This window comes from Balaenoptera acutorostrata, chromosome 3 (assembly GCF_949987535.1).
Source record: "Balaenoptera acutorostrata chromosome 3, mBalAcu1.1, whole genome shotgun sequence".
NCBI classification, from domain to species: Eukaryota; Metazoa; Chordata; class Mammalia; order Artiodactyla; family Balaenopteridae; genus Balaenoptera; species Balaenoptera acutorostrata.
In genome coordinates this window covers 24721330-24733814 of record NC_080066.1, presented here as the reverse complement: position 1 = coordinate 24733814, position 12485 = coordinate 24721330, and the positions used below count along the sequence as shown (strand labels likewise).

The 12485-nt window shown below is 45.4% G+C and overlaps 1 protein-coding gene across 5 annotated transcripts in view; it reads right to left on the bottom strand.

The window, feature by feature from the left end:
• Positions 1–12485, bottom strand: part of SFMBT2 (Scm like with four mbt domains 2) — a 224681-nt gene that overhangs the window by 186760 nt on the left and 25436 nt on the right. For 4 of the 5 annotated variants that reach the window (XM_057544328.1, XM_007167433.2, XM_057544330.1 and 1 more), the window contains exon 3: positions 2369–2463. In XM_057544328.1, the coding sequence (XP_057400311.1) occupies positions 2369–2463 (95 nt within the window). The remainder of the gene's footprint in view (positions 1–2368; positions 2464–12485) is intronic. The other variant, XM_057544331.1, reaches the window with a different exon arrangement.

Genomic DNA, 12485 nt, shown 5'->3' with positions numbered 1-12485 from the left:
GCCACCAGGGAAGCCCAAATTTTACGTTCTTATTTTCCAATGAAGCCTCTGAAATCTGGTGTGTATTCTACACTTACAGCACATCTTGTTACCGAACAGAACTTGGGTCCGTCAGTCAGAGGTGCAGCAAAGCCAGTCTACTGACCGGGCTGTGGTGAAGGAAAGTGCAGAGTTTACTGCAGGGCACCAAGCAAGAGAACGGGCAGCTCACGTTCAAAAGACCCAAACTCCCCAATGGCTTTCAGGGAAGGGTTTCTAAAGGCAAGGTGAGGGGTGTGGGTCACAGGGTGTGTCACCAGCTCGCGAATAATTCTCTGGTTGGTGGTGAGGTAACAGGGCGATGTTTTGAGAATCTCAATCATCAACCTTCTGGTTCCAACCAGTCTGGGGTCTACCTGCTGGTGGTCAGCATGCAGTTAACTTCTTCTACCTGGTGGGGTTTCAGTATCTGCAAATCAACTCAAGGATACGGCTCAGGATATTATCTAAGCCCCTGAGGAGGAACTAAGGGCCCCTGAATTTGTGTTATGGCTAAACTATTATTATTTTGTCTTGCTTGACTGCTTTCCTTAGTTTCTGCATTTTCTTCTCTGATTAAATTTGCTCCTTGCAACTCAGAGAAAGCCTTAGGAGGCTAAAGTTTTGGAGGTGGGGACACAGGGGGGTCTGTTCTCAGGAAGGCCCTGCAGGGTCCTACTTGGTTTCAATCTCAATTTGGATGACACACTTTCCAAGTGCTGGATGGCTAGTGGCTACTGCGTGAACAGTGCAGCCTCAGAAAATGGATTTTCTTTTTTTTTTAATGAAGGGTTATCATCTATTAATATTTGCCAGCCCTCCCTGCAAAAGAAAGCTTTCCATCCTGGTGAGTTATAATATTCTAAGGCCAGCACATCAGATATCCCTGAGTAGCTGCTGCTTAAAAAATGATGGAATTATGAACTGTTCGCCCATGGGTCCTGGGCTATTCTTCCTTTAAGCCTGGCAGACAGGCCTGGGGACATTCTGCATCCACAGTACAGGGAACTGTACTGTGCCTGAAAGTGGGGCAGGAGAATGGATTGGATGAAAGAGAACAGGACTGACTCCGTATGCAGAGATATTGAGGACTTCCCGGTACAGAAAAGGAAGGAAAAAGCTGTTGATCTATATCTCATTCCTAAAGCGCCTGGAGAAATCTAACCAAGTCATCCTGGCATCGTAAAAGGCAGATGTTACAATGGCTTTTGCAAAACGGAATCCACACTGTATGCTGGGTGAGTTTTAGTTTTATTATGTTTTAATATTTCACTCTTGGTTTCACTAAATGGCCACAATCCCATTCATAATAAACCAGCAATTATCACAGTATAAGTGTCAGTATAAAAAGAGAATCGGAATGCGATCCACCCTTAACGAGGTCATGCAAATTTAATAAGGTCTTAAATTCCTTTTCAAAGGAACACTTCACTTCCAAAAAGAATAAAATGTTGCCTTAAAATAAAGTGGCTTCTTAATTCAAGAAAAGAGCCAGAAGGAAGACCAGGTTGAGAAAGTCCCCCAATTTGCTTATGATACTGAAGCTAAATCTTTGCCTTGGAAAGGCCCAGTGGGGGGAAAAAATGTTTCTCAGTATTAAATTTTCATTTCCAATAAAGCAATAGTAATACCTAAGAACTTAGGTCCTGGAAACTCAACCTTTTTCTTGCTAATGATATATTACCAAAATCTCATATCTAAGCAAACATCTGGTAAAAACTTAATTTTTTTACTTCCTGGGACTTGCCCTCTGCTTGGCATGCTATTTGCATTGTTCAAAAAACAATATAGATGAGGGTGATTTTTTTTTTGGTTTGATCCAAACATTTCCTGAATATTTATGGTCTTTCCTGTAATTTGACTCATCTGTCCACAAATGGCTCTAACGCTTTTAGGTGTCTTTTCAAAAGAAAAATATCAATTCAAACTTAAAATATACAGCCATTACATCTCCTAAGAAGACATTACTCATTGACACCTACTTGCCTAGTTTGCTGGCTTTTTATTTCTTCACATCAACCTTACCTGTCTCGGGCTGTGCGCCCCAGACAGCAGAGAACACACCATTCTAACCTGGCTTTTTGAGGCACAGAATGAGGTTAAGACCACACACCATTTCTCATGCTGGGCACCACCCTGGGGCCCAGCCCTGGATTAAAGCAACGCCCACCTTCCCTGCAGCCCTCTGTGAAAATCAAACTCACTTCCACATCTCCTTCACATTTCTAAGAAATCTTGGCCAAATTTCTCTTTTCTTCTCATTCCCTTTCTTCCAATAAGTCTGGCATCTTCCTGAAGACCCCCTTCCCACCCCCGCAAACAGATCAGAAGGAGAAAGGAGGTCACCTACATGTTTGAATGATGTGTGAGGAGCTGCACTGGTCCCCGTCTCCTCCAAATACTCTCCCCAGTTAAAGCCGGTTTCCTCCAAGCTTGAGCCTTCTTCTGTCGAAAGACAAAAAAAAAAAAAAAAAAAAAAGAAGCATATCAATACTAATGTGAAGAATGGAAAGGCACTGGCCTTCCATGTAAACCAGAAAATCCTTCATGCAAGAGAGAAACAAATTCAATGTGTAGGAGAATACTGTTGAATTCTTTGCAAAGCTTCTGTTTGCTGATTTTAGAGACAGGTGACTCAAGAAAGACATGGAACCAACCTAAGTGTCTATCAACAGAGGAATGGATAAAGAAGATGTGGTCTATATACACAATGGCATATTACTCAGCCATAAAAAATAATTAAATCATGCCATTTGCAGCAACATGGATGGACCTAGAGATTATCATATTAAGTGAAGTAAGTCAGAAAAATACAAATATCATATGATATCATTTACATGTGGAATATAAAAAATAGTACAAATGAACTTGTTTACAAAACAGAAAGATTCACAGACATAGAAAATAAACTTATGGTTACCAAAGGTGGGGGGAATAAATCAGGAGTATGGGATTAACAGATACATACCACTGTACATAAAACAGATAAACAAGGATTTACTGTGTAGCACAGGGAACTATATTCAATATCTTGTAAAAAACTATAATGGAAAAGAATCAAAAAAAAGAATATATATACATATATGTATAAAGAAATCACTTTGCTGTACACCTGAAACTAACACAATACTGTAAATCAACTATACTTCACGTAAAAGAAAGAAGGTAAGAAAAGAAAAGAAAGGGAAAAGGGAGGGAGGGAAGGGAACAAGGAAAGGAAAGAAAGGGAAAAGGAAGGAAGGGGAGGGGAGGGGAAGGAAGGGGAGGGGAGGGGAGGGGAGGGGAGGGGAGGGGAGGGGAGAGGAGAGGAGAGGAGAGGAGAGGAGAGGAAATCAAGGAAAACCCTGAAGAAATTCTGCTTGGACTACCATGACAGAATCAAGGGTAAGATTAAGGGCTCTTCAGTAAATGAAATGAGATTTGCTTCAAGGCGTAGTTGCTGTATGTTAGCCTGTTTGAGATTATCCACTGGAGACACTCCAGTGTTTGGAGAGGTTGGAGGACAAGGTGAAGGAAACCACTGGGCACCAAGTAAGCACCTTGATGTATATAGAGTACAACAGCTGGAGATTATAAAGTAATATCACAGATCATTGGGGCTTCAGAAAGCATTGACTCCAAAGTCATTTCAAGGAAAAAAACTGAGACCCAGAAGGACCGCTCAGGTGTGTGAGGCACCCGGCCAGTTAGCCACAGGAACTGAGCAGCTCTCAGACTGACCCCACGCCCACCCCCTCCACAGACCCTCTCCTGCCTTCTCCTGAGACAGAGCTCTCAGGGCAAGGCACCCAGGTGGAAACCTACAGGACACGCATTTCTCCAAGGACAAGGAACAAGGAGAAATGCAATCAAATGTACGATGTGGCTCTTAAAACCATCACTGTTTTGGAGGAAATCAAGCAATTCCCAAAACATTTCAGACTGTACAGTAAGATACAATCGGTATAGTTGAAAAGCACCAAATAACTCACTTTAAAATATAGATAACATAAATGTGATGTCATAGTTTCCACTGGAAAAAACTGATGAGCCGTAAACATTATTTTAACCTATTTGCAAGGCTGTTATAGGGAAGGAACACTCAGTAGTAAGGGTTGTCCAAACATGCAGGCCATTTAGTGCTTCAAAAGTTAAGACTCTCCTTTCTTTCCATAACACTCAATGGATACTGACATTCAACCTGTGTATCTTCTATTAGCAAAAGCCCATTTCAGTGGCCCAGAAGAAATACTGCAATCAATCGTGTATTAATGTAGAAGTGGTATAACCCGGCAGGTGGGCCAGAGGAATTAGTGACTGGGGGTATAAGAAAGACTTCTTGGAGGCTATCACTATTTTTTTTTCTCCTCAAGATTATAAATTATAAGTGGGAAAAGTTATTTTCTTGTAATACTCTATCTAGTCTCAGGAATTGATAGAAGAGGATAATTTTTGTAACATCAGAAGATGCTAAGCCAAAAGGCAGCTACCTTAAACGTCGTCTTCTAAAGCCAAGTTGCTAAGAACTTCCACCTCCAACTTTAATAAGGTGGTTTATGATTAAATGTCCGAGAACAGAAAAAGCCACCTGAAGAGAAAACCTTTCCCCTGGAGCTCTTCCAAGATGCAGAGTCACCCTGGGGTTTAGGCCCTCCCATCAGAATCGTGCTCCCTGGTACGAGCCAGCAGGTCCTGCGGCCACCACTTACCAAGGGCTGTGAGGCGGGTTTCCAGCTGCTAAAGGCAGGGAGGCAAACCCAAAGGGAAAGCAGTCACGCTCTAGAAAATGCCTCAGGGGGTCACCCAACAGTTCTGCCCACAATTCTTTTCACCCCAGCTGCACTGGGCATCAATGATCAAGTCTGTTTTCTGACCCACTAGCCGGAGGCACGGACGCAGCACCGTCTCCTTGCCACGGTGGCCTGGTACGGAATCTCCAGGGTAGCTGACTTGTTGCAGTGGAAATCTGTGCTTTCTTTACACCCTCCCGTCCAGCGTCCGCTCAAACCACGCCTCCTGCAGGCCCTGCAGCTCCAGCCCTGACAGGCACCTCCGTTTCCACCCAGAGACCACAGGCTGTCACAGCAGTGATGAGAACTGGGGGTGTCAGCCCTCCTCTAACTGCTTTACATGCAGCACCTTATTTAATCCTTGTTCCAAGAACCCTGACAGACGGGCACTCAAGGGAATTAACAGGTCGCACAACTGTCCAGCTACGAAGCAGGGGTCCAACGCAGGTGGTCTGGGGTGGAAGCTGGAACTTCTCCGAGGCACCCTCCCAGGTCAGACAGCCCCGCTCCACCACCACCCCCTTCTCCATCTGGAGGATCCGAGGCGGACCCCGGGGCCAGCTTATCTGTCTCTGTGGTGGTGAGCGATAATGTGTCCAGGGCCAAGTCAGGCAGCAGGAGGACCCAGGAGGTGGGGGGTGGGCGGGAGGCAGCTGCCACCCTCGGGGAGGAGGACAGAAGGGGCAGGGCTCCTGGGGCCTGTTTGCAAAGAAGGAGGAGAAAGCCGGCAGAGGATGTGGGTGTGATACTCGGCCCTGAGCCGACGGAGGCACTAGGTCCCGGAAGAGCAGTTTTTAGAGAATTCCAGCTGCTGAAAACGGATTGGGCTCCTCCAAATCAGAAACACTCAGGTGGAGACTGAGCCTTTAGGAGCTGCCCGCTGCACCCTGATGAACCTCAACAGGACCGCAAGAGACCTGATGATTCCACCACTTGGAGGCAGTGGTGAGGCGAAGACCAAGGCTTAAACCTCCCAATTGCAACTTTGAGACCATTCATCAGAGCTCTTGATCCTTCCTAAAACTCTCATCTAGGCTGTTAACAAAAATTTTGTTTCCACCCAATTTTAATTCATTACAAGCTACGTTTCCGTCTCTTCTCCCAATAAAAGACGCTGTAGCAGCTTTCCTGCTCGCTCCAGCATTCACTCCCGTCAATCAAGAAAGGAAAAGGTGGAACCTCCCTGGCAGTCTGGTGGTTAAGACTCCCCACTTCCAATGCAAGGGGCTCAGGTTCCATCCCTAGTCAGGGAGCTAAGATCCCACATGCCAATAAATAAATAAACAAACAAATAAATAAAATCCATAAAAAAAGAAAAGAAAGGAAAAGGTACCACTGGGACCCACCCCCTCCCCACACGTGAGTCAGTGAGATCAGTGCCCAGGAAAGCTCTGCTGCTCTCTGCCATCAAAACAAACACTTTAAAAAGCAACCAAGAGTCAGACCTAGAATGGGATTGTAAAGATTAAAACCTTTATGCCTTTAACTCTAAGTATGCTGTTTTAACAATAAAATCAAACACAAAATTGAGGGTTTTCGGAACCTGTAACATGTAACACTTCCTCCGCCACCTATGCCCTGAGCAGCTGATTCTCTAAAGACATTTCAAAGAGCAAGAGACAGACACACAGTGTTTATGAGTGGAGGTCTCATAAACCCGGAGCAAATATTTACAGCCGATTCATAAACTTCTTAAACCCGTAAACATTTTATCAAGGAAACTCTGACGGCCTCTTTTCTCTGCATCGGAACTGGTCAGAGGCATTTCCCCACGATGTCATGCAAGCAGACTGTGAAAAGCTACTAAGGAAATGTCACAGCTCAGAAGAAGGCGGGAGTGTTCTTTAGTGGTGATCCAATTCTAGAACACAGAGAGCTGTGTATGTGACTGGAATCGTTCATGTTAACTAGAAAAAGAATACTCAAAGTGGGAGTGCAAACGACTTTACAGTGAAAAATGGAATCAACACAGGACTCATTACCTTTTTTTAAGTCATCAGATCTTGGGTTGTAGAATGTAACAAGCTGAAATAAGACTAATCTTGCAGAGGAGAATATTAAACCTGTCACCAGCACCCAGTCAAGGAATAGAGAATCAGCAGGTTCAGAATGAATGAAATCTTACAGGGCACCTTCTTGTGCACTAGATTTTTTTTTTAAGTGGATAGAGAAAGGAAGAAGACATTCAATCTTTGTCATTTTAACTGCTGATAGTCGGTTGGTAGGATCACAAGGTTTAGAAAATGTTTCCACTGTGAGTACATTAAACAGACACAGGGTATTGATAAAACTCAGAAAGGACTAGCCAACATCAGTCCTAGGTCTGAGTTCACAGCTGCAGGACTACACCTGGGGCGGGGGGTACAGGGTTGGGGGACAGACACCAGAACACAAGGTCCTCAAGGGTGTCTCGGCCACCCAGACCCCAGGGGGCCAGAGAGACTTTACAGGAAAAACTGAACACCCCATCTCCTAGCTAGGGGAGGCAACAAGTATTCAAAAGAGACTTTAAAAAGGGGAGGAGGAGAAATATTATTGAGTCACATTGAACTAGTCCCCAGCTGGAAGAGTAAGAGATCCAGATTTTTCTACTAAGAATGTTGACTCCTTTCCTTCCCAAATAGAAGAGCCCATGGGACTCTGGTTAAATACTCCTAGTCCAAAAAAAAAAAAAAAAATCAAGCCCACATTTCCAGTGTAATTCTTTTACTCGGTGGCTTGCCCCGTCTAAATGTGCAATGCCACTTTATCTGCAGACTTCATCAGCAAATTACATTTAGCTGGTCTGGAAAAAGAATGTCAAGGAATCTACTGATCACTATGTCAGCATACTATTTTGCTTGCTTTTATCACCAGCAAGCAAATTGCAATTGGAGAAACCGAGCACTCCAGGAATCCAATCCCGGTCCCCTTCCTTCTCTGTGCCCAGTAACAGGGCCGCCCAGGCTGTCTGCCGGAGAGGCCTCGGTGCCCCCCAGGAGGAGGAGGAATTTTACACGCTGCCTATTTCACTGACAGGACGCGAGTGTCAGTCATGGACCCCAACACTCTTTGAGCCTTCCTTAGGCAAAGAGGCGAAAGTGAAAAATAAAAAAGCTGTTCATGCGAGTCATTTGTTTTAAGCTGAAGTTTCTAGTGCAGCAAAGTGGACCATCATGCAAGGAATCGCAGCAGCTGGGGGTGAGGGGGCGGACCTCAGCAGCACAAGATGCGCACACCCCCAGGGCAGCTACCTTAGACTCCATCCTATGGCCCCAAAACTTTGGCAGAGAAGAGCCAGAGTATAGCTGCTTCTCAGGGAGATGCAGTTGTGTGTCACATGACACATGGGGACCGGGGAGGGACGGGGGACAAGTGGAGGAGAGGACAAGAAGGAATCTGAGCTGCGCCTGGTCCCATAAAGTGTGGGGTGGTAGGGGCAGGGGAAGCGTGCTCACAGGAACCCGTATGTATGAGGGTAACTTCTCCCTGCACCGAACGGCAGGGACAGCCCAGCGTTTCAGAGCCTCGGGATGCTTGAGATGAAATCCCGGCTGGAACACAAGAGCCAAGTGACTCTTGTCATCCGATGTTTCCTCATCTATAAAACAGGGCTAATAAAAGCAGCTGTCTCACTGGGCTGCAGAAGGATGAAGGGACCCAACACGTGGGAAGTACTTAAGAGTGCCTGCCAGACAGTTGGAACTCAGGACCACAAACCTCTCCTCGCGCACCTGCCAGCCAACTTAGAAGCAGCTGCAGGCTGTCTGTGCCTTCTCCGGTTCATCCAACACAAGAATCTCATCTGGAAACTTCTGGGGAAAAGAACCTTGGCACCAAGATGCCATCCAGCCCTAAGCACGTCACAGAGGGTCCCAGAACCAAATAGCCCCAAGACCGATTCCAGAACGGAAACTATTTTACTGATGAACTGGTTAAAAGGAAACTCCTAGGGAAAATAAACTACTTGAAGACTCATACTTGAGTCTGTTAACGTCTCAATGTTCCAAACTAGATTTGAGTTTCTACAAGTCGGCCTCTGCTAGCCACGAAGGTTTAGATCCTGCCTTAAATCTGTTTCCTCTCTAGGAAATCCGTCTTTGTGGTACCATCTAAATGCCTCCTCACCACACAAGGACATAGGGAAATTCCAAGGAGAAAGGACACGTTAGGCATATAGGAAAAAAGGAAAAAGTGAGTCAGGACCAAGATCTGAAAAATGTCAGGATCATTTAGAAGTAATTTAGAGCTACTATTTCTACTAAAGATCTTAACACCTTGGATGATGCAGGCTGCCCCACACAAGAGCAAGAACTAACCACATGTGTCGGATAAGTTTTCCCCACTGCACACATGCCCCGCTGAAGATGTGCCGAACCTGACACTCATGCTTCCCCAGTCATGGAATCACCCCAAAAGAAAGTCAGTACAAATAATATTCCTGACACCATATTATCATTAATGGGTTCAGGATCTACTCATGCTTGAGTTATACCGCAGCTGCATGAAAATGAAAACTCAACACACGGTTGGCTTTGAAACAGCTTTGAAAACACACCGCTGAAAACAACGCAGTAACAGGCATCAGATGTGTGCCCGACAAAAATACAATAAAAGCTCAGTGACGCCAAAAGTGGGAAGATAACCTCACTTAGCAAATGTAATAAAGACTTCTTTAAAGTATATTTGTACTTAAATAAAAGTAGAATGATTAGGATGAACGTTCAGCTATGAGGCTATGCTCTCTCTGAAAGAGAATTTCCACATTTCCATTGGGAGACAAAGGCTCAGCTCTGCTTTTAGAAGTTTTCTCACTCCTATTTTATGTACAGAAAAACACAAGTGGGGAGAACTAAGCCAATTTTGAAACAGGTACTAACATCTTTCAACATAGTTAGGCAATTATTTCAGGGTTTTCCAGATTTTTTTGCAGATAAAAAGATAATTCCAGGTACAGATATTATTTGAGAAACATAATCTAAGAAACTCAATCATATCAAGCAATCTGTAATCCTGTCATTGCCTGGTCTCATCAAAATGCAAAGACACATCTCATAACTTTTGGATGGTGGTCAAATCGCCCAGTGAGTTAATGCTCTTTTTGTTTACATGAATTCACCACAGCAAACGTTTATGATTCAGAGAGCTCAGTTGTCCTTGTATGATTTGCTGTTATGAAAATAATGCAATCCTTTCTTTTTAAAAAATTATCTTTTTAAAATAAACTATCATGTAAGTAGTTAGTAGTTACATTTATGAATTCTTTGGTTAAACATGAAATTCAACCAAAGATTGCTTTTGCTTTGTTTGGGATTTCTTACAAGGAGAAATATTTTAGTGCAAATTCACATGACCTAAATACTTTCACGTCATGTACTTTTCTGAAAGATTCCTTCCAGGTTTTCGAAAGGTCTTAGGGGGAGTTCGCTGGCAGTCCGGTGGTTAGGACTTGGCGCTTTTACTGCCGTGGTCTGGGTTCAATCCCTGGCGGGGGAACTAAGACCCCACAAGCCTCAAGGTGCAGCCAAAAAAAAAAGAAAGAGTCTTGGGAAGGAGCATTCGATGCTTGGGCAGATCCTCTTGCCCTCTCTTACCGGGCACATAGGGGAAAATCCTATTTCCCCCACCTCCCTTGCAGTGGCAGAAACACACAACTAGAGGCAGAGTCAAGATGGCTATTAGGAGGACGCAGAATTCGCGGCTTCTCACAACTAGGGCACCTACCAGGCGCCAGTGGGGCACCACGGACACCTAAGGGGACGGGAGGAACCCCCAGTGACCAGGTAGGATGCGGGGCCTCGGGGGAGTGGAGGGGGAGGAGAAGTGGAGGTGGGACGGGACCGGCGCCCCTGAAGGGCGGCTGAGGGAGGGGAAGGGATCCCATGCCCAAAGTGGGGAACTGGGGAACCCCTGGGAGGGCAGAGGATCAAAAGGGAGCGTGGCCAACTTTCCCCTGGCCACTTGGGCCCCCAGGAGCCTGCTGAGATGCCGGGCCTGATCCTCTGCCCACCGAGGCCCCCTCCAGCCACGTGGGTCCTGAGGGAGTGGGAGGGAGGGAAAGGGAGCAAAAGTAAAGGCTGGAAACCCGGAGCAGCACCCCTGAGGGGCGGCTGGGGGAGGGGAGGAGTTCCTACACCCAGCGGGACCCACCCACGGTTAGGGGTCCAGCGGCGACAGGGGAGACCCTGGGGGAGACGGTGGGGGAGGGCCACGAAGGAATGGAGCCAGTGCTTTCCCTGTCCACTTAAGAACCGGGGAGCCTGTTGGGCTCCCGGGCCTAATCCTCTGCCCGCAGAGCCTCCCTCCTGCCGCGCGGAACCCAAGCCCCGCCCCTAAACCCCCACCCAGAGCCCCACCTCTACACTCTGAGACACCCTCCAATGCGCTGGGCCTAAACCCCATCCACACGCCCTCGCCCAGGACCCTACCTCCAAACTCCAGCACCCCACACTCCAGAGGCCCTCCTTTCCACATGCTGCCTCTCTCCTTCCGCACAGGTCCTAAGCAGAGGCGCGGCCCCAAGTTGCCCTGCTTAGGCCCCGCCCCCAGGGCCTTTTCCAGCTCCGCGGGTCCTGAGCTAAGGCCCCGCCCCATGCTCCAACGCCACCGCCACACGCATAGGTCCAGCCCCACCCTAAACCCCGCAGCTGCCTAAGTTCCACCCCTGCCTAAACTCCACCCCCATAGCCAAGGCTTTTTTTCTTTTCTTTTTTCCTCTTTTAGATTCGGGTTCTGTTTTACCTTGTTGATTCATTGTTGTTGATTCTTTTATATTTTTATTTTTCCTAATAAATCTCTTATTTTTCTAATTTTATTTTATTCTTTATACTTTGTTATTGTTCTCTCCTTTTAGCTTGTTTCCCCCCCTCCTCCTTTTTTTATTCTTTTTTCTGTTATGCTTTTATTTTACACCTTGCTGCAGTTGTTTCAATTATAGTTTTATTTTTCCTAATATATTTTTTATCTTTCTAATTTTATTTTCTTTTTTATTCTTTGATATTGTACTGCTCCTTTTTTTTTCTTTCTTCCTTTGCTTTTTTTTTTTTTTTTTTTTTTTTCTTTTAACGACTCCATGAAGCTTGCAGGATCTTGATTCCCAGGCCAGAGGTCAGGCCCGAGCTCCTGTAGTGGGAGCTCCGAGTCCAAACCGCTGGACTAACAGAGAACCTCAGACCCCAAGGAATATCAATCAGATTGAGGCCTCCCGGAGGTTCTCATCTCAGCACCAAGACCCAGCTCTATCCAACTGACTGCAGACTCCAGTGCTGGATGTCTCAGGCCAAACAACCAGTAAGACAGGAATACAGCACCACTCATCAAAAAGAGGAAAAAAAATGAAATGACAAAAAAATATATTACAAACAAAAGAGGAAGGTAAAAACCTACAAGACCAAATAAACGAAGATGAAATAAGCACCCCAGCTGAAAAAGAATTAAGAGTAATGATAGTAAAGATGATCCAAAATCTCGGAAACAGAATGAAGAAAATACAAGAAACATTTAACAAGGATCTAGAAGAACTAAAGAGCAAACAAACAGTGATGAACAACACAGTTACTGAAATTAGATACTCTAGAAGGAATCGAAAACAGAATAACTGAGGCAGACCAACAGATAAATGAGCTGGAAGATAAAATGGTGGAAATAACTGCCAGGGAGCAGAACAAAGAAAAAAGAATGAAAAGAATTGAGGACAGTCTCAGAGATCTCTGGGACAAC